Here is a 24,070-nt window from a genome sequence, read left to right on the forward strand (position 1 = left end):
ATTATTTTTTCAGTGTGTGGACATTCATGAGCCCATACACTTACAATGAGCTGTTCTTTCACATTATAGGACCTTGTGCCAGCTATCTGAAACAAAGGATTTATTCTGTTCACATTCCCCATTAACAATATCTGAACATACAACTTAAAAGAAAAATGTGGGGTAACAAGTTTCAGCTCACCCTGTATAGAGACAAACTACTTAATCATGGGAATTCTAGGTATCCCCATGTCTCCCCCAGCTAAGTGAAAAATTACTTCACCAATAAAACACAATTTGAGAGAAATTTAGGTAGCACTTCTACCTTGGATGGCTCATAAACAACAAGACTACAGGATTTCTTGTCACAAGGGTAAGCTATCTGCATCAACTGCAATTAAAGTGTACAGCCAATGTACACTTTAATTGCTTAAAGTGTATAGTGTAAATGCAATAAAAACTGCCAACAGATTTAAGACTGGAAATTAATCTAAAACTATTAAAAATTTTAAAAAATAAAATAAAAATCGTGCTGATATTTATATTTATCCTTTATGTATAAATTTTTTCTACATCTCAGCACAAATATGCTTTTTTAATATATAAACAGAAAGCATCTAATATAGTTTTATTTATAAAAGGAACACTGCGACATGCTTCCAGAAGTTTTCTTAGGTTTACATTATGACATAAATCCCAGTCAGTTTAGTTCTTAAATTTTAACACATCATAATTTAGTGAATAAAATATTCATTCATCACCTTATTCTGAAAGCCAAAATCAATGATCACAGTGTAAATGAAAATTATCTAAAACTGAAATTGTAACATCTATTAAAGTTATCAAAAAATCCTGTAAAAATTAAACATGAATTAATGTATGAGGGAATGTCAGTTAGTAATAAAATTTTGCAATTCCTGTAAGCTTAATTCTTTTTCAAAAAGTAATTCTCAGTTTTTAACCAAAAAAAAATAAAGAAATATTAAATATGATAATTTACCACAGCCACAGCATTGGAAGTTAGCACTTCAGCTGGAGTCAGCACAGCAAAGTAGGCAACATTTGCCATTACATATATAACAGTCACAACAGGAAGTGAGATATATATAGCTCTTGGGAGATTTCTGTAAGAGATATTTTAAAATTAAGAAACAATAACATCTTATTGCATATATTTTATTTTAAATTAAATTTTATGTATTTTATTTTATTATAAACACAGGGAAATTCAAAATCATTTTCCTAATTTCTAAATAAAGTGTGGAAAAACCAAGCAAGTTATAAAAAATACGTATATTCTGAGAAAGAGCTGAAATGCTTTTATTTAAAAGTAGAAAGTTTAATGTGTACTTCATATGTTACTTTGCACAGATAAAAATGAGAGTCATCCTCATGTTTCACTTTTGGTATGTGTAGTATATGCATAAAACTCTTCCAACAACCCAACAACTATACAGATTCTTTAGTTGAATTCATCAACTGTTTTTGGTAATGCAGCATGTAAAGGTTGGTCTTTCACCTACACCTAAAAAAAAAAAAAAAAAAGAAAAAAAGAAAAGGGATGGGAAAAAAATAAATAAAAATTCTGAAAGGAAGTCCTGTTTTGTTTACAGAACAGAAAGACATTGTCTTTTTGTTAATTGCAATTTTTTTTGTAAATTGCAACCAAGAATGTATTTTTATAATTTTTTAAGCACAATATATTACCTTTTATGCAAAATTTGACATTTAAGTATAGACAATTTGAATATGATTCTAAACTTCAGAATCATGCATTAGGCAGGCTACAAAAGTCTGCAGTAAAACGTTCACTCATTTATAATGTAACATTAGCATTAATAGAGGCATATGATAGAAGAAAGCAAGCTTATACATCTGACTAGGTTTTCTCTTTCTGCTGAATACAATGCAGACATTTGGAAGATTAGGCAATGGTGGCTTGGCTAATGGCAGGGGTTAGACTTTCAGGTGGTCAGAGCCTTATATATCAAGAATGGTAAACTGTGTGGGTAGCACAGCTGTTATAACCATCCTTCCCACACTGGGTGGAAAAAGCCCAGGTTCAAATCTCATCAATGATGTGAGGAAGTTTTACTGGCTTTCTTCACTTCATGGTTGAGTTAGTGTCAAGTGTGGACAGTAATTTACACCCCCCCCCCCGGAGTTTTCCGGGGGGAACAGCTCTTGGGTTATTTATATTAAAAATGGTAATTTCATGGTTATGATACCAGGAATGACAGTTTCAATTTAAAACACATACAGAAAGCTTTAGGAAATGTGTCAGTGACTCATACTTTTTTTTTTACCTTGCCCCATTCCACAAGGGAAACTTATCTCTCATCAGGCCAAATAGGATGGTCTCCTTAGATAAGTCTAGATTCAGTCTTGAAACATACTCATTGTGTTTTTATCTGTGAAGAATGCAGAACATGCTCCCACCATTCTAAAATCATGGAAAGGAAAATCTACTGTAGAAGTCTCAATGGAAGGCATCAAGATAAACAACTGCACAAACCTCTATATCTTAGCTGCATAAAGGTACAGGAATGCAATCCTTCTGCCCTATATTAGGCTTTTCTAAAATGTTATAAGTGCTGAATTCATTTTCATCGATGAAAGTGCTTTTGCACATTGGGCCCAGTAGGTCAGTGAATTCCTTCAAAATGAGATACTCTTTGGATGGATGGAGTGACCAGCCAGATCTCCAAACCTGAATCCAACTGAGCAAGTCTGAGATGCTTTAGAAACTGGAGCATGTAAACTCTTCTCAGAACCATCTATGTGGTAAGATATAAAACTTTTACTTACACATATAAGTGTAAATCTCACTTACATAGGACATATCTATAAATCTAGGGATTCTGATTTATTACCACAAAATATTAGTCAGTCTTATAAACTGTAGGAGAAATAATTGTGAGAGTTGTTCAGCTGAAAGTATTATCATACTTCCTATCGAATGCCTAAATTATGCAGGACTCATTCCTCAATTTCAAGTGGTCATAAGATCATAGTTCATAAAAAAAAACCATATTTCTTTGAAAACTCAATTTAATTGAGTTTTATAATATATGAAGGGAAGGGGAGTTGAAAAGGTTTTGGCCAATATAGATTGCAAAGGTTTTTGTGAAAGACAATATTACCAATCTGTGCTGTAACTCTTCTTATGTCTTCACAGAAAATTTCAGGTTTATAACTATGTTCTTCTCCTTTACAGAGGGCATTGAAGTGTGGAAAGCAAATGAAAATGGTGACTGATGAGAGAATCAAACACTGTGTAGTCATTGAGTAACTTCATGTAAAGGGAATTTACTCAATGTAAAAGAAAGGATCATGAAGACATGCAGCAAACATTAGGGGAATCTTGTACTTCATACACCAAGGTCAAAAACTGGGTTGCAGAATTTAAGCATGAATGAGACAGTGTTGAAGATACACCTGTAGTGGGAGGCCTGTCACCATGTCAACACCTGCAAATATGGATGCCACTCATGACTTGATAATGCAAACCACAGAATAACAGTGAAGCACACTGAGACAACATTCCCCATGAGCTCATAATATTGTGGTGAATGTTTTAGGAATGAAGGTTTCTTCAAGGTGGTTGTTGTTTGTTTTTTAGGAGCATTAGCAACTAAGACCATATTGCTCTGGGGATATGCGGTGGTCATTCCCTGACCTTTCGCATCCCCCGTATTTGGTGGTCACTGGCTCAAACCCCGGTCTAATCAAGAAGCGTGTGCTATGCACTGCTGCTCCTGCCCATCTGGCTACGGAGGTACCATTTCTTCAAGGTGGGTCCCTAAAGCACTGAATGCAGATCAGAATGGAAAAAAGTGAGGTATTGTCATGAGATTTTCCAGCATTTTTAAGCACTAATAAACTCAGTTTTGAGAGACACAAATACACTACTTCAAATCTGAAACAAAAAATAATAATAATAATAAAAAAATAAAACAGTGGAAGCATTCCTCTTCACTTCTTAAAAAGTTTTGAGTGCAGATGTTAAGCTGGGAAAGTGATGGCATCCATCTTCTGGAATGCAGAAGAAGTGATCATGGTTGATTTCCTGGAATGAGGGCCACTATCAATACCAAATATTATTCTAACCTACTGAGATGTTTCTGCAAGGAACTGAAGCCCAAGAGGCACAGGAAATTGGCCAAATGAGTTATTTTGCATCAAAACAATGCACCAGCATACACAGCTTGATTGTGGGCTCAAGCTATTAACAGCATTCACCTTACTTACTGGATTTGGCTCCACAGGACTATTTTCTTTTTCCAAATCTCAAAAAGGACTTGAAAGGACAGAAATTGAACAGTGACAATGCTGTGATGGATACAGTCAACAACTAGTTTGAATGAAAATCTAATTTTTATTTGAGCAGGGTTATGAAAGGTAGGGGATTGTGCCAGAAAGTATGTTGACTTAAAGAGGACCATGTTGAAAAATAAATGGATTTTCACAACTTTCCAGCATCCCTTCTATGGGAGGCTAGAAACTATTCAACCTCCCCATGTACTTCCATAAAAGATTTGATGGAATTTGGGTACATATTTTCTTGATATCTCAGATTATATAATTGTAATTTAACCTTTGGAGTGTAAATGTCCTGAGTTTTTTTTTTTTTTTTTTAATTTAACTCTATGCAATTAATAGTATGTGTTTCTCCCCTCTCATTTTTTTTTTCATTAAAGAAATTCAAGAACACTCATTTCCTGTAATGTCCCACACTGCTCAATCAGAAGTTGATACCCACATTCTTGTTTTAGTTCTGAAATTTTACAAACTCAAAGTTCAGATATATATATATATATTAAAAAAAAGGGTCTCTAAGTTCATACATATAATTATTTATTTTTATGTTCAAAACTTAAACAAGAACTCATGTTTTATCACTAACTTTACAAATTTAAAATCAAATTGCTGAACATAATGAACAAGCAATTTATACAAAAGCTCCTATAAACATATAAAACAGATAATCACATATAAATGCTTGGAGATCAGCCTTTTTTATTGACTTTTAAGTGTAAAATCTCAACTCTTTCACATAAAAAATTTTTTTCATATCAAGGTGATATTGTTTAGATCATTTTTTACAGGTGGAAGAAAATAGAGAAAGTGTAAGCAGGCCAAATCCAGACAAAATTTCAACTGTAGTGTGGTAGGCAGATGATAAAGACACAGACAGTATGTCATACTAAAACCTGTCCAAGGTTGTCCAAGAATCAGGCCATCACAAGAGCCTCCATACATAAACCTGCACTGCAACTTACTGATACCACTTGAATAATCATATATGCATACACACATGTGCAAAATCCAAATAATACTTACTTGTATGGTTCTTTCAGTTCTTCTGTTACGAAATTCAAGTAGTTCCTAGAAAATCAGTTCAACACAATGACCTTTTGAATTCAATTTATATAAAAAAAAATATTAAAAAACTACAGTCATGTTTTATTCACCATTTAACAGATTTAACTCATTTCATCAATTGATGACAAAATAGTAAAACTAAAGAAAAAAAAAAAAAAACCATGCAAAATGAAATCTGCTTATATAAGATTGTTCAATGGGTCGTCTTTTGATCATTATGTATTCATGTTAAAAAACTCGTAAATTACATTTTCAGTTATAACACACTCTGCTTATAACTTGGGTGTTAAAGTTGTCCCCAACACCAATATTATATTATACAGAGGTGCACTCGACATAATGTGATACGATTATCTTTTTTTTTGAAATAAGTAGTCACCTATAGTAACCTTAGTATATTTAAAAATGTAAAACATTTATACTGCAAGAAAACTTAAAGCACTAACTGAAGCTTCAATCCTGATTTCTCATTGTTCCTATGGTCATACTAAGCCAGTCACACTACTCTGTATAAACAGAGGCAGAGAGAGAGATGGGGCACCTCCTACTGTTGCAGTATTTAGCATGGACATGATTTAGTCTACTCTAAGTTATAGTTAAAAGATTTTAATTTTTACTAAGTGTGAGATGGAAAAGTGTGCAATGTTTGATTACATTTCATGTGAAACAGGTTATTTTCATTTTTTTTCTGCATTTGTTTAAATATCTGTTTTGTCAATTTTAGTGTAGGATAAGGAAATTTGTTGAATTTATTTGTGATTTATAATTTGGTAAAGCAAGTAGTTTTTATTATTACTAAGAAACCAAACCTGCCATGTAGGTAACAGGTTGGATTTTTCACTGAGGAGATATCTTTTGCAATATCTGCTCAATTAATCATTTTGATGCATAATTGCATTCATTAAAGTTATAATTTCATGCTGTTACAGTTGGCTGTAATTTGTTTAGCTGTTTAGCAGGTTGGGTTTTCCATCTTATAAATTACTAATTACTTGAAAACATGAAATGAATACATAGATCAGACTACATTTCAGATATGCTATTATTATTAAAAAATTCTCAATGAAAATCTTACCAGCCAGCATATGAGAATAAACCAGAGTAAAAAGATAAGGCAATGTACCCAGGGTCTTTTGTAGTATCTTTAAATGCATTATTGAAATTACTTGTGTGTCCTGTAATTTAAATAAATTAAAATAAGCTACAGTAATGAAAATTTCATAGGCCAAAATTAAAAACACTCATATAGTATACATTTTATTTATTTTTATATTTTATGTTTTATTTTATATAAATTCTGCATATTCAGTCAGTGTTTTAAAGACTATTTTGATATAACTCAAAGTGTTCATTAAGATTAAGGCAACAAAAAACAGAGAATGCTAAATTATTTTCATCATTTAACTGATATTTTAAATAGTATTTGTGAAAAATAAATTTTAATATCTTAATAACAAAAAGCTATGCATGAAATGGGAGTTACAAGTACCTAATTTATCTTTGCTATGTTTCATCAAAGATAATGATGATTCAAGGATAATCTCTTCCTCCCCCTAACTACAGCAAAGTTTAACTTACATGTGTTCCAGTTGCATAGATCTTTATATATACAGATAGAAATTTTCACTTATTGTTTTATTTAAACAGTTTAGGTAGGTACTTTGGCTTCTACAGTCTTTAGTGCCAGATATAGATGGCTTACATATTATAATGCTTTATAATATTATTGTAATTACAGTAAACCCCCGCTATTCGTGGTCGGTGATTTAATATAAAATGAAACCTAAAAAAATGTGAATTTTAAAGCGCCGTGAACATTTTCCGCCATAAAAAAACATGGGCATGGCTAAAATTATCTTTCCCGGTCAAAACAGCGCTCAGTGGGTGGAGGGGAGAGGGGTGACAAAATCGCAAGCGTGGATGTTTCTCGATAATCCTTGTTCAGTATGTGCTATGCGCTTGTCATGGAAGGTTTCGTTGTTCGCTTTTAATTTATATGCTTATAAATTGAATAAATTTATATATTGATATGCTTACAAAAGTGATAAATCTACCGTTTTGCAGTGTAAAACAGACTTTCGAGTGTGTTAACGAACAAAGTGACTTTATTGTGGACAAGTTCTTTCTAACCCGTACAAAAATATGGCTACGAATAACAAGGGAAATGTGAAAAGATCAAAGAAGGTGATGACATTAGCGAATAAAATTGAGTTATTAGACAAAATTTTTAATGGTGAAAGTGTCTCCTCAGTGGCAAAACATTATAAAATCAATGAGTGAACGGTACGATCAATCAAGAAATTGGAAGAAAAAATCCGCCGTAGTGTCCGTGAAAACGCGCTAATTGCTTCAAAAATTTCCTCTGTAACTCGTGATGTTAAATTAGAAAAAATGGAAAAGGCTTTAAATCTGTGGATAGAAGACTGAACTCAAAATAAAATTCCGTTAAGTTCACTCATCATTCGTGAAAAGGCAAAACTCCTTTATCAACACTTTAGCAAAACTGGTGTAGTACTGGCAGGATAAGTTTTTTTTAGCTAGCAAAGGTGCTGGATTGAAAGATTTGTTTGAAATTTCTAATAAATATTACATTTAATATTAAATTGTTTCTTATTTTCATTTTGATGCCTTATGCTTGCATTTCACTATGCACTGTCTATGTACATATAATACATACATAGACAAAATTTTAGACTAGTTTTTCTTATATATTTCATACTTTGGAACGGAACCCATTTATTACTATGGGAGCCATAACTCAGTATTCGCATTTTCGGTATTCGTGGCATTTCTCAGGAACGTAACCCCCGCTATTCGCGGGGGTTTACTGTATATTATAAACTGTTATAATGGTATTGTGTTTTTGTAAGTGTTACTTTTTTAAGGTTTAACTATTCATTGAAATGAATGTTAAAAAATGCATTGTATTTAAGCATTGTTAGACTTATGCAGAAACCTTCAAAACAAAATAAACATAAGCTGGGGGCCTACTGTATACTCATGCTAAAACAATATCCTGAAAAAATCTGCATATAGACATATTATGTAATAGTATTCATCAATGGTAAACAGCCAACTTCTCCTCAGGAGAAAAAGCACTTTTCTCAAATTGTTAGATAATGCGAATGGATTATCTTATTGTTCTATGATCTGTCAGATATTAGAATATTGCTGTTAAAATTATTCATTTCAGGAGAGACTAAACAAAGACAATGATTTATAAGAATTACAATGCAATCATTATGTGATAAAGACAAAAAAAAAAAAAAAAACACAGATACCAAAACAAACCAGACTATATTTCAGATACGTTATTGATTTATTCATCTTGGCTTAAAAAATAAAAACTTCAATACATTTTATACTTATGCCTAATTGTGTTTGTAGTCTAATTTTTCCGATGTTATAATTAAGCAATATCTAATACTTTATGATACCTTTATATAGTTGTGTATGATTTTGCTGGCAACAATATAGTTAAATTTACACCTAATAAAAACAAAATCAACTGATTTGTCATTAACAAGTTAATATATATATTTTTTCAAATATAATTTATAACTCAATTTATGTCATAACTATTCTATATATATTTTGGCACATACATCTGTAACTTTTTCTTAAAAAAAACCATATAAAGCATTTCATAAAACCTAGGAATTCTGAAGTTAAAATACAATAATGTTTTAATCAGCTACAAGCTTGACTGACTGAATTTGCATACTGTACCAATTATATATTGGTCTAAATGAAGATCTCTGTATAACATATGATATTGAAGGTACATTTATAAAATGAAGGTACATTTTATACATCCAGCTTTGCACATACTTTTCACAACAATGCAAAATTAAAGTACTCAAGCAAATGATACAAATGTCACTGTGACATTCAGTTTCTAGTACTAAAAATTAGTAAATAAATTTGAAAAGAGAATAAGTACATTTTTATTTCCAACTTTCCCTGAAACATTTTTTACCTTCTTCTTAGGATTTATTCCATTATTACAACGGTTCTCCTCAACCTAACATCAAAAAATTATTCCCATATTCTTTTTTTCATTTTCTTCTTTCTTCCCAATCTCTGTCCACCAGTCCTCTTCTATTCATGGCTGCTCTCACACCTTCTATCCCCGTCCTTCTTGGTCTTCCTCTCTTTTTCTTTCTCCATGGCATTCATTCCATGGTTCTTCTGGACAATCCGCTAAACTCCATTCTCTTCACATGGCCAAACCACTTCAATCTTTTCTCCTCTATTTTATTAATGATGGTTTTTTGGACCTTCATTATATTCCTTATCATGCCATTTCTAACTTTTTCAGTCCTAGACTTTCTTGCCGATCATCACCAACCATCCATCTCAACAGCCAGTAGTTTATTTTTTTGTCTTTTAGTTAAAGTCCAAGTCTCACATCCATATAATAAGACACTTTGTAGTATTGTATTATATAATTGATGTTTAGTTTTGTTAATAATATTTTTATTCCGTAGCACAGAATTAAGCATTCCATCAGCCTGAATAATTGCACCCAGGTATTTAAATTGCTGTACAGTTTTCACCTGTATTCAATCTAAATCCAGAACCTGCTCACTTCGATTCATGTACTCTGTCTTATTAAAATTAACTGTCAGTCCCTATGTTTTATATTCTTCTAGTAACTTTCTGCCCATGTAGTTTACATCATCATAATCCTGTGCTACCACAACTTGGTCATCTGCAAACAGTAGATTGTAAAGGTACTTATTTTGACCAAAAGGAACACCCATTGAACTGCACTTCTGTGACCATAGTCTTAGAATAACTTCCAGGTACAGCTTAAACAAAGTAGGTGACAAAAAGCATCCTTGAAGTAATCCTTTGGATGTCTTAAATTTTCTTGATATTTTTGAACCAATTTTTATACAGCATGTATTATTCTTGTAGATGCTTCTAATTATTTCAATTAATGGCTGGCTTATTGATATTTTTTTCATAGCCTTCCACAGAAGATTTATTGGCACATTATCATATGCTTCTCTAAGTCTACAAACAGCATACCTACATCTTGGTTTGTAGCCTGACATTTTTCCAGAATTTGCTTAACAGTGAATAAACAGACTATACATGAGCATCCAGTCAAAAAGCCACACTGTTCCTCAGAAATAACAATCGCTTGTTCCAGTTTTGATTTTATCACTTTTCCAAATACTGTAGTTTAGAAATAGAGCTCATAACACAGATTCCTCTATAGTTGGAGCATCTTCTTCTGTCACCTTTCTTGAAAATTGATGTAATATATCCAATTGTCATCTCATCTGGTATTTCTTCGCCATCACATAATTTGTTGAACAATCGAGTTAGTAGATTTATAACTTTTTGACCTGCATATTTAAGCAGCTCCATGTTAATTCCACCTGGGCCTGGTGCTTTTCCATTTTTTATTTCCACTTCCTTAATTTGGGTGTTCAATCTTTTTTCCATGACAACTGTCTCTGTTTCAGTTTCTCTAAATTCCTCTTTTCCTTCATTCAATAGCTGTTCATAATAATTGACACATTCCTCCAGATCTATCATTTCCAGTCTAGCATTTTGCTTATGAGGTTTCCTTAAACTCTTCAATACTCTCCACACCTCTACAGATCTTGTACATCCTAGTTTGCTGTTCATCTTGGCACATACTCTATCCCAGGACTCGTTCTTTGCCTTGATGACTTCCACTTTCACTTCCTTATTTTTTTATTTATATATTTTTCTATGAACTTCACTTTTTGAACTTAGCCATCTTTGGTATGCTTCCTTTTTACCATTTATTAATTCCCATGTTCAGCCAATAATTGTTTCATCTTTTGAAATTTTCCTATTGTCTCTGTGGAAAATTTTCTTCATTGTTTCCTTTAGGTATTCATATATATATATCTTTTGCACTCTCCCCATAGGTTTCATCTAATTCTTGGTCTAATCTTTGTTGATACAAGCCCCTAGTGCTCTCATCTTTTAGTGAGTCCACATTGAATCTTTCAGCGTCAAGTTGTTCACTCCTCTCCAGGTCTTTCTTCCTTTTCTCCTTTCTTTTTTGGCACATCCATGGGAATGACAACATAGCCTTCACCAAAAAGTGATCAGAGCCACAATATGCTCCTCCCTGGGCCCTAACATAACAGAGAAAAATCGTGATTTGCTGTTTAGTGACCATGTCTTCCCACCACTTCATTGTCTGCAGCTTGTCCCACTCTGGAGTTCAAATCACCCATTATGACTATCTCTCTGCAATGTGGAATTGCTTCTATTACTTTTCTCAAGTTTTCCCAGAAATCTTTAATTTTTTAAAACAATTTTTTTAAAGAAACATTTTTTATAAAATGTATAAGCAAAGATTAAAACAAAAGCAGTCCTATTTGTTTACAGAGTACAAAATGATATTATACCTTATGTTTCCTTGAAGGATTCTGTCCTGTAAATTTCATTGATGTCAATTAATCTTGTTTAAATTTAAAGAAAATCACTTTACCCATATATCCAGGTATATCATATACACAGGTAGAGACAAATACACAGATGTACATGTTAGACACAAAGCTGTGACTCATGATGGCATTTGATTACCTATTTTAATATATATATATATATATATATATATATATATATATATATATATATTTTTTTTTTTTTTTTTTTTAATTACCCATTCAAGTTAAGGAAGATACTGTTAGCCTCGGAGACCCTCATGCAACCAAAAATACAACTTTTTCATAGTAACATATTTGCAGTTTAACTGTTTTAAATTATTCCAAAAAAAACATGGAAAAGTTTATTTTTGTATTTATTTCATACTGAAGGAAATAACATTCCCCTGTGTGGTGTGTTGTCTTAATAAAATTTATTTGGATATTTGAGAGTTTACATTTTTAATTCTGAAGTTTGAGAATTTTTAAATTTGAGTAACCGGGAATTTGCGAATTGCATTTATAGTAAATTTATATAACTGAATATTGAGGCAAAGGATTTACAAAAAAAAGTTTAAAACAATTATACTTGCATTCCATAGGGTGAAAATAGCTGTTTTTGTGTAGTGTCTACACCATGCCTACGGTACTAAATAAAAGGTTTCACGTGCATTCATGTTGAATACTAAAAAGTAAAAAGACTTTCTACTTTTCCATTTTGAAAAACATTGCTTTAATTATATTAAAGCAATTGTAGAAAGTTGAGCATTTCCACCATTTATTTACTATCTTTTTAAAATAATTATGCTTCTAATTTTGTCCCATTTTTCTGTTTATAATAGTATACTGTCAGTTTAAAGAATTCTTTTTTTCCCCATAAGTCAAAATTCATCCCACAACTCCACTGAAGCAAATTCTGTAAGTGCTTTAGAGACGTCAAAATCAAAATCACAAAAAAACATACACAGTGCCAAGGCTTTATTTTTTAAAAAAGATTTCACTGTGGTAAAAGGCATAATGGGCAGGAAATAAACTTGCCATCTTTCAACAAATATTATAAATGAATGTTACTAATAAGAATATTTAAAAATTCCTTAGACATCTTTAATGAGATACTAATGTCCAATAAGTTCCAATGTGGCTAATGCACTAAATCTTTACACCTTTCATTATAATCATAAAAATGACTTGTAATTTAATTAAATCATTAAAATTAATCATATGGAAAACTTACCCGTTCCTATGTGAACCAAACCAGCAATTATAATAACCACTAAGGCAAATACCTTAGCCAGAGTGAATATATCTTGAACTCGAGTGGCTAACTTCACATTATAACAATTTACAAAAGTCAGCAAACCTGAAAGGTAATCAAGATAAGACAATTAAAATTAAAAACTGGAGAAATTAATGAATTTTGACAACAAATCTTAAGTGACAACAATATATACAAAGAATCAAATGTATCCTTGAAGATTTGGGGGTAAAAAAAAATTATGAATATACAAAACTGTTTTATATCATTTATATATTTTTATATAACATATCATTTATATATTTTTATATAATATATATATTTATATATTTCTTGAATATGTGAAATATAATTAAATAGCTTCTTGTGGGCTTCTTATCAGCATTTGCTGTGACAATTTGCTAGCCCAAAATCTTACCTCTAATCGTGTGGAGGATCAAGCTAGTCTTTTTATGTTTGTGAATATGTACGTTCATGGACTAGTTTGTATGCACTGGATGAAGATCTGGAATAATTCCAGCAGGCAGGTAAACGTTACAATCTTGACCAAGGCCAGTAAACCGAGCCTTGAGTATAAAAAACTTGAAATTCCCTAGATCTGCAAATATCAGATAAACTCAGACCTTTCCACATGGGAAGTAAGTGACATAACTATCTGTCATGATAGTTACCTTAAGTCTCATTACCTTAAGCCAGAGGTTATCTCTACTGTGGTTCATGCCCCATGAACCACAATAAAGATTCACAAATACCAACAGTTTTTCTTGAATATATGAAACAGTTTGCCTGGGCTGAATCATGCAATACAGTATATCAACACTTCACAAAAGCATGCAGTCCAGAGAGATGAAATGAGGTTGTGTGACTATATTAGATGATACAGTTCATATAAATTCTACATCCACTGAGGTTAATTAATTTTTCTTAATACGAATTATCATTCATATTAAGAAAAGAATATTAAAAATTTTGCTGCTGACTGGTCAAACTGTACTTCAAGCAAAACTTAAACTTAACTATAAAACTTAAAAATTTTGCACTCATTCTGAATAAAATTATCACGTTTGCACATTAATATTACAACCACTGCAATATTAATAATCTCTCCTTTTGCTTAACAGATCTTTGTAAATTTTTAATTTTAAGCTTTTTTATTTGCTTTCCAATATGCCAGTAATGCATTTTTATTTACACCTTTCATTGCAAGAGGATTAGAAGATCTATAAACTAGCATAGGTTGTATCATATAATTTCCTGATATGTTACTGCACATAAGTAACATTACATGATCTTTTGATGCCTTAAAACTTGGTGCAGTTTTCTCTTTTTTTGAAATAAACATTCTGTTTGGCATTTTTGTCCGCCAAAGACCTGTCTCATCGACATTGAAAATGTTTTGAAATTCCTCTGAATACTTCTTAGCAGCTTCATTATCAACTGATGCAATTTCCCCTTGAATTCTTATGTTATGTAATGAGAAGCGGTTTTTAAATCGCTAAAACCAACCTTTACTGGCAACAAACTCCAGGTTCACAAAAGATTCTCCATTTTCTTTTAAATGATTATAAATGTTTAGTGTCTTTTGTTTAATTACATCGTCATCTAATGAGATCTGTTTTCACTGCTATTGTCAATCCAAATACCAAGTGGTTTTTCCATTTTCTCAATTATTGGCGCTGGGGAATGAGGTGTCACATTTGCAGAAATGAAAGTTCCTGCAAGATCCTCATTTTTTTTTTATGGTCCGGATTGTTGCTTCATTTAAACTTAAACTTTTTGCAATGTATAATACCTTTCCCCTTTTTTAAGACAATCCATATTTTGTACCTTTGATTCTAGAGAGAAAAAAAGTTTCTTTTGAGAGATGCTTTTTTACTTTCCTTAGACATAATTTAGAGCTGGAATTTAATTCATAACAAAAAATTATTCCAATACAGTTCTTAAGAACAAAGTTTTGTAATACATACTCAGAAAAATTTATAAACGATCAAATAAGAGCCAAAATAACCTTCCAAAAACCTAAAAAGTCATGAACTGCCCGCTTCAAAGTCGCAATTTTTTATGGTCTCAAACAAGCACAAGTTCAATAGCACAGAACCTAACACGGGGTTTCCCAATAATTTTTTTTGCATAATGATTAGCGAATCAACAGTGAGGATTCGTAAAAACGAATGGAAATGTTGAAAAATTACATCCAACATAATAGCAGGATGTAATTACCACATTATGCGAGGTTTGCCACAATTTATCAATCATGTTAGAGCGAAACCGTGTTATATGGGGGTTACATGTAATACAACTGCACTGTGTTTGACTCTTCCTTTTTCTGTTACAATTGAAGAAATCTTTTTAAAATTAATATTAAGAATTACTTAAGATCTACAGTACTTCTGGAAAGGCTTTAAGACGTGCTACAGTACGTCTTGAAATATTAGCAAAAGAAAAAGATATTTTAGAAAGCATTAATATGGGCAAAATAAAAGAATGTGCAATAACTAAATCACAAAATATCAACAAGTAAAATTATACCTTTCAAGTAATTATGTTTTGTAATCTTTGATAATTTCATATAAAAGTACATACTTTTTTTGTATGTTGCATTTTTTTGTATTTTACCGTTTGTTTCAACTTATTTTGAAATTTATATTTTGAGTTTCATTCATTATTTCAAAGGGCACATTTTTAAATGGGCCCGAGCTGTCATTAACTGAAAATTCATAGGATGCTTTGTGCTGGTGAGACAATAAATGAAAATATGAAACATTGTTTGATATGGCACAAGAAAGTCATGAGGGTTTCATGGAAATTGTTCATAATCATATGCTAAGGTTTGCCCATCTACATGGATAGTGAGCTACAATTGTGTGAGTCATGATCACAGTTTACACTCATAAAACTGGCTCCAGCCTCATGCTGTAGTTAGAAAATGTGTTTTAAGAAAGTAATTTTTCCTCTTTGTCTATATATTAAATAGCAATAAATGTGTTTTAAAATATATTTTTAAGAGTGTTGTCAGCAGATGTGCATATTCACATAGGCATGATCTGTGAGCTGCTATATCACTTGTGTTAGTAATCAGGCATATATAACAAAACATTTGATTCTTATCAATAGACGATTGATTACCATTATAGGTAATATACAGTACCTATAAACTTATTTTAAAATGAATTTTGTATTCTGTAATTATAAATGATTTTAAAGTATTATTTAAGAAATGTTAATGCACGCTTACTGATACAAACTGCTACAGCTGATAGGGTGTTTTTTTTTTAACCCCAAGGTAAGATAGGTGGTTAACATGGTGATGTGGTTCACGGACTAAAAAATAAAAAGATTTGAGAAACACTGTCCTAGAGAAAGAACCATTCAAAGGTATCATAGGGTACCTGAGATACCCCAACCATGTGTTCAGAAATGCATTTCTATCCTCTTTCTCCTCTATACAGTCCTAGAGAGTTTCACAAAGATAGCTGTTGTCTGTAAAAGTGAAATGCTTTCTATGACAGCATAGTGGTTTTCCTAGTTGCCATTCCATTTGAAGTGGTCTAGGTCTGAATTCCATTACAGACCAAAAGAATTCTTAAATGCCTCCTCATCGGGGCTGCAGTTAGCCAGTCTCTCACAAAGGGAGTAGAGTTTCATTGTGAATAATTTGGATTTTTCAGCTTGTACAATATTACAAATTAGTCTCGTGTTTTTCAAGCTGAAAACAAAATTTACACAAACATAATACACACAAATAATATAAACTACGTTTATTGTGGAAACTATTGCCTGAGTTCTAGCTCTTCAAAGTGTGTTATCTAACTACTAGTCATCTATTGTATCCATGTGAGGAATGACAACGAAGGCTAAGAATGTTTCATCTCAAACTGTTTTTGCACACACACATCCAGAAAGGCAGGGATCACACAAGTGTGTGCCCACATGGAGTTTGTGATCAAGATTTAAGGTGAACGAAAATAATCACAGCATTAATATTATAGCAAAGCAGCAAAAGAACATGTCTCTAAATAGCATTAACAAACCCAAATAAATGAGTGAAAATTTAGTGATAACAAGGAGTGAATGACCTTGCCTCCATCCACTCACATGCTCAATGCAGATAGATTGAATTTGCCAATGTTCATACACATGAATGAAAAGAGAGTCTCTATACTTTTATCCAGGCTAGCCTTAAGTTATATTAGAGCATTGTTAAAACAGTTAATCATGGGCCCCATACTGTCAGGCAATAAATGCAATATCAATCTGTCTTTATAACAAAGTTCATCAGCATGTGTAAATAATTTATATTACCCTACAATAACTTTTAAAGCAATTTAAATAATAAAACTAATTAAAAAAATTAATTTAATTATTAGTATCTCTTTTCCAACACCTTTCATACAAGAATTAAGACTATATTCAATATAAAATAATTAACATAATCATAATCTTGCATTATATGCCTTTACTAATACTCTCAGCCTGTGTGAAGTTCAAAGAGTACTAGTAGACTTTTTAAAAGCAATTCTTTAAAATTATGACCACATTTGAAAAATGTACACTATTCCTAGTTGTATCTAAATTAGTAATGTTAAACTACAGAATTACATTACAAAATACAATTTTAAACTTATTAAAAAAATTTAAAATTGTGTTAAATGCCTGCTTTACTAAATTTTTGACATGCTAATCAGAGAGTTAAAGGAATATAATGTATTTGAATGACTCCATGAAATATAAATTGGCAAGGAATTTATTTGTCAATTTTCTATACAGGACTGTCAATATAGTCAATGTTGATGGTCCTATACAGAATTTCTTATTTGCTAATTTTCTATACAGGTCCAGCCATATTGACTATATTTTTATACTACAGTACAACTGGGAAAGCTCATCCCGATTGTTATTAAACACAAAACTGTAATTAACAAAAATGATTAATAACTTTTTCTGTCGCCAGTAAATGCACCAGCAAAAACATCTTGGAATTCTTTTCTTCCATTCTTTTGTTGTTTGAGAATCAACAACAGGTACACAGCCTGACAGATGTATATTTTGGACTTGTCAGTAGATTTAATTTTATTAATAACATATGAGTTAGTGTTTGTTCATTCAATTCCATTTTATAATATACAATCTAAGAAAGGAGAAATTTTCGAAATGGATAAATGATAATGTAATTGATATTTAATTTAATTGATAATTTAAATTAATATTTATCGAGCCTCTTCATGTACTTCAAGAGTACTTAAATTTATGTGGTGTCTGTTGTGCGTCAGCTTCTCTCAAAAGCTCTTCTCATAAAGATTAGAGATGTGTGTAGATTATTATTATTATTGTTCTGACAATACATAGTGTATGTATACACTCAATTGCTTCTCCATATCTAACTATCCTCACCCCTCCTCTTCATCTCCCAATATTTATCATCCCCTCTTAATTCATCTATCATTTTAGATATTCCTTGAGTGACATGGTACATAAGTAAACTATGTAATTTAAAGACAATAAAGCACTGAAACCTACATTGGTTTAATTATGTTTATTTCTGACAGAGACATTGCAAAGACAGCTATCATTGAAGAAGTGGTAAGAAATACCACAAAATGTTTGACTCCATTATGTACATATTTCCAAAGCGGAAAAAACATAATTAAACCAATGCAGGTTTGAGTGCTTTATTATCTTAAAATATCATCTGTCACTGTTTTCCTCAATCTCCCTCCATCACATCCTTTATCAATCCTTCACCTAACAATCCATGTCCAATCCAGTTTCTCTTCTGCCTTCCTTCTAATTATTTCACTCAAACATCTCTTCTCAAATCCCTCTCATCTGTAACTTGATCATCCCATTTTCTCCTTTCAATCCTTCCCCACAACCACAACTTTCCAATCTTCTAATTTCTTCCATTCTCAGTGTCCATGTCTCTGCTCCATAAAATATCACACTTATGGAGCAGAAGACTCCTTACTGGCAATGTACCAATATTTTCCTTAAACCAGTTCCTGATCTCCTACATAATATTCTTTGCTTCTCAAAAGCTTTTTTACCCATTGCTATTTTTATTTCTCTGGTGCTCTTTGCTTTTTCCACTATTAGGCTTCTTATACTCAACTTGTCTGTTCTATTCTCTCTTCTCCTATTTCAATATTTAACTCATACCTTTCTTTCCATAACCTGTCTTCTTCATATTTATTCTCATTGCAAACCTATCACAACTTTCCATTAGCCTAGTAACCAATTTGTACATAGACGACATGCATTAAAAATATATCCTGATTTACAGCACACATCCTCAATGCCTTACACAACATGTGACTACATCAACTTTGGCACACTTATACAACATGCCAGCTTTATTATCTCAGTGACAATCTCCAAGGTTGGTCAGCCAGCACAGATAGTACTCTTATTTACTTCCCATGTTTGATCATTCTAGAAAAGTGTGCTACACATGTTTAGAAATAGAGGATTCAACAGTAATAATTTAAAACTGTTAAACACCTATGTATTTAGTGACGACCCAAGTTATAAATTCATGTAGTAGTAACAGTAATAGTGGCATGTAGCCTGTAGAACTAATGTAGAACCAAACCTTGCACATTTGAAAGATACTGTTCTGAGTGGTCAATACACAAGTACAGAATTATTCTTAATGTATGTTAAAATCCACATGATACCATGACAGTAATATTCTTGTTTCTATCTTATAAACTGCTCTGACCTTATGTGGTCTTCTGGAGTACAAACAGAAAACATTATTTAAAATTAATCTGTAATTGATTGTAACTAACTGTAATTAAGACAAATACCAACTATTACATAGTACAGTCATATAAACTCAAGCAAGATGCCAACAAAAACTAATTTTCTGGTATGTTGTATGTATACCAGAAATTCTGCATTTGTCATAAAAATTTAAGATTTTTGTTACAAATACATTTTTTTCCATTTATTTATACACACAATTATTATATAAATATATATACAATACTTACAAAAAGATATATATACAATTTTATATATATACGTTAACATTTCGTTACACATATATAAGACATATTATATTTGACCTCCTGGTGCACTGCATACGTGTATCCCAGAGTCAAGGGTGGCTCCTAGACAAAAGCCCATCTCCACCTAGTTCATCTGTTTTGGCATAGAAACTTAAAAATCTAGCCTAAAAACATGTGCGAGGTATTTTACTACCGCCAATATAAAACAGCTACTGCCCAGTGCCCTTTTCTAGGCCCAGGTTTACGTTATGTATTTGTGCTAAATGTAAACCTGGGCCTAGAGAAGGGCAGTTGCTGTTTACCAACAGAAATTTTTGTTGGTAGATTTTTTTTAACTGGAATTTCACCCTTCTCATTTGCTTTATTCACTGGAGTGATTAGTACAAACAGCCAAGGTTAACTAAAAGATTGGCAAAGAATTCACGAATGAACTTGATTATACTCTGTGCTCAATGGGAGAAATCACCTGCTAATCAATGAATTTTACCATACTGGCTAACACTCTGATATGCAAAATACTTGTCAATCAATAATTTACTTTCATTGATTGACACTTTATCATACTAACTGCTGCTATAACAATTAGTATTTAATATCAACTATATAGTGCAAATCTGTTAGAGGCTTTTGCTGCACCAGCAACACACATTCATGCACACACAACCTGGGTGCTTTACCCCTTCTGATAGGTAGTGATACAGTATTTCCAAGCCATCAGCCTCAATTACACAGATGCAAGTTATTTTAATGACAAATAACTTTCAGGTTAAAGCAAAACTTCTCACAATCCAGTCTATAATTCTTTTCCCATAGTTTGAATTTATGCTCCTTCATGCTAGCATAAATTTTTCTAGTCTCACTGTCTCTCTCAATCTAGCATTCATTAATAAGTGAAAATTTCCCCTTCATTCACTTTACTATTCCTCCCTCATCAGAGCCTTAAAGCCTCAATCAGATCCTCAATAAGGTACCCTAGGGCCAAAGTATTCAAAGTTTCTTTTCATATGGTACCCTTTAGCCAACCTCACCATGAAGACAGACTAACATCTTTTTTTTTTTCAGGTGCAACTTCCACACTTAGTCAGTACCCCAAGTAGTCATACTACTGCCTTATACAGTGCAATTATAACCTTCCTACCTCCACAAATAATTACTTGATAAATCAGTATATGAAATAAATTTGCATACTATACTGGTACGCTCAATAATTTAGTATACTAAATTATTTGTGTCCTCAATGTCCTGCTCAACAAGACATTATGAGGACACAAATAATGACACCATGAGGTCCCCCACAGCTATGCTTGCACTGTGCAGAGAACTTTGTGTATCTGTATCAAACTTCAAATCCCCTTTGTTCTTCTACTATTTTTATTTCAATCTCTCCAAATTTCTCCTGGCATCAAACTTGAATTCCTTCATCATTGTTATTTAAAATAAAAGAATAAAAACAGGTCAGTCCAAGCACCAGTTCATCCTGAAAGAATAAATTGGTGTTTGGACTGAATAAAAAAAGCAAATTAGAAATTAAAACTACATGTTATTCCATTTAACACTTTGACAAATTTTCATAACAAAACGACCAGATTAGGTAAATTGACTAAACTATACAATGACAGTGAAATGTAATGAATATAAGAAACTTCCCTTTGGGTGTTTATTTTCGAAAATTTTATCAGGTTAGGGAAATCAGAGTATTAAATTATCACTGGGACTCATTTGTGCACTTGATTGATTTGTGTTGGTTATTTAAAAAGGCAATGAGTGGTTTTTGATCACACCATACATGATGTTAGGAATTTTATTTCCTCAGTTCTTTGGATCGACCCCGACTATGTCCCATGCTTCAATCAAATCTTTTATGCATCAGAAAGTTTTATTTCCATTTCATTAATACTGCTGTTTGTTACATCAGTCATTATGATTTGGACATTGACATCTGGATGCAGAATCCATCAAGCAAGGCAGAGGCTAGTATTAATGGAATGTTTTTTTTTGAAAATAGCATTATTTTAAAAAAAAAAAAAAAGTTTTCCAATGGTAAACTAACTAACAAACTTAATCATACCTAATAAAGGGTTAGGTTACATTAAGAAAACAAGTAACTCAAGCATTCAGGGAGATTTTGATGTTATATATTTTCTCATGCAGCAACAATCGTCAACGTTGTTGTCTTTTTATTGTGACTTCATCTCTGCATACTCTCTTGGCTGCATTTATATATTCTGGGCAGAGTGGTCCAAGAATTTGGAGGGCTTGGGTGCAACACTGGGGGAAAAGCAAGCAAGCAGTTCTTGGCTAGATTGTGAGTTCCCCCCATTAGGATTTGGGGGGCCTTTCAGTCTGGGTCTGAGTAATTGCAATTGCTGCATCCCCTTCCCAAGAAGCAGGCCTGACCTCTCAGCAGTTATTTTTTAAGCCCTCTAGTAGTACACTGTACCAGGAATTACTTAGTGTATACATATATCTATACATATTTTTTTCTTGAAAATAAAGTATTTTATATATATATAAAGCCATGTAACAGCTTTACCTGGGAGTTGTTACAAATATGTGCCAACAGTTAAAATGGGGATCTTACTGTAAATCTAACTAATTTGCATTAGTTATTTAAAAAGTAATGAGTGCCATCATATTTAATTACAAATCGAATCTCAACACCAAATACACTGGTTTTGTTTGGCACAATCTTGTGAAATTCTAAGTTAAAATTTTTATTTAATTACTTGGGTAATATCTGATTACTTCAATTATTACTCTTTTTTTTTTGTATAAATGTCATTTAATAAGTTTTTAAAAAGATGCAGACGAAGTAAAACAATTATTAGTTACAACTCATTTTAAAGAATAAATTTAACCTGATTTTGAAAAGCCAAGTATAGGAGAACTGGGTCAATTTGAGTTTGGTGGACCTTGTCTGCAATTCCATATAAAAGAATTATACCCAACTGTGAAGCATGTGCCAAATGGTCTGGGGTGTAATTACATGCTATTTCAGCTTATATTACACCAATTACTGTTTCTTTAAAAGCTACTACCATGCTGAAATATTCCATTTAGTTTTACTGGGGGTGGGAGGTAATTTTGCACAGATTACTATTACCTCTACCTGTAACTCCACATTCAGAGCAAAATACAATGATTGCCATTCTGCTCTTTCATGATAACACCATATTTTATTAGCTAAATATATCATGCTAATTACTTGATTACAAAAACTTATATAACATATGGAGAAGGATACAAGGGCAATGATATTACTTACACAGAACGGATGCTGCTATAAGCCGAACAGCATTCGCTGATGGAACACAGGACGGAAAGAATGGTTCAAGGATGTAGTTTGCAAAAGTTAATGCTGCTATTGCATTTCCAGCTGGCATGATTATGAGAAGAGCTACCCACAAAAACAAGAAGGCTGGTAGTGGACCAAAGGCTTCATATATATAAGCATAATCTCCTCCTGATTTTGGTACAGAAGTTCCTAATTCAGCATAACATAAGGCACCTATCATTGATATAATTCCACACATGAGCCATACAAGTAATGCCAAACCGATAGACCCCGATTCTTGTAATACTCCACGCGGTGAAACGAAGATGCCGGATCCAATTATAATACCTGTTATGATAGCAACACCATTAAATAAATTGATCTGCTTCTTCAGTTTTACACTTTCTGAAGATCCGGTGTCTTCTGATGAAGAACTGGTCATTGGTTGTTTTTCTGGAATGCTATTCGAATTCATTTTCTTAAATGTAAAGTACGATGCCCTCCAACGAAAACCAGCAAGCAAAGGAACAACCTCCCGCAAGGACTTCCTCCCAGTGTCTGATCTCGGAACACGCGGTCGTTGCGTCATGTTAGGAGTAGCGTGCAGGCGAAAGTAGCGCCACAAACGGACGATGTTTTTCTAAAATAAAAAATGAGCGAAATATAACAATAGACATAATAATCAAGTACAATAGTGAAATAAAACAATAGATAAAATACACAATATAAACTAAGGGAGAATTCA

General features: G+C 32.2%; 1 protein-coding gene across 1 annotated transcript in view; it reads right to left on the reverse strand.

Moving 5' to 3' along the window:
- Window positions 1-23,800, reverse strand: part of LOC150089954 (Y+L amino acid transporter 2-like) — a 52,339-nt gene extending 28,539 nt beyond the window's left edge. Inside the window, exons 1-5 of the mRNA XM_090390141.1 lie at window positions 23,317-23,800; window positions 13,021-13,146; window positions 6,440-6,539; window positions 5,323-5,367; window positions 980-1,103 (exon numbers count right to left, since the gene is read on the reverse strand). Coding sequence (XP_090246267.1) covers window positions 980-1,103; window positions 5,323-5,367; window positions 6,440-6,539; window positions 13,021-13,146; window positions 23,317-23,800 — 879 coding nt within the window. The remainder of the gene's footprint in view (window positions 1-979; window positions 1,104-5,322; window positions 5,368-6,439; window positions 6,540-13,020; window positions 13,147-23,316) is intronic.
- Window positions 23,801-24,070: the final 270 nt, after the last annotated feature.

This window comes from Mastigoproctus giganteus, chromosome 2 (genome assembly GCF_048544385.1).
Source record: "Mastigoproctus giganteus isolate SK-2022 chromosome 2, ASM4854438v1, whole genome shotgun sequence".
NCBI lineage: Eukaryota > Metazoa > Arthropoda > Arachnida > Uropygi > Thelyphonidae > Mastigoproctus > Mastigoproctus giganteus.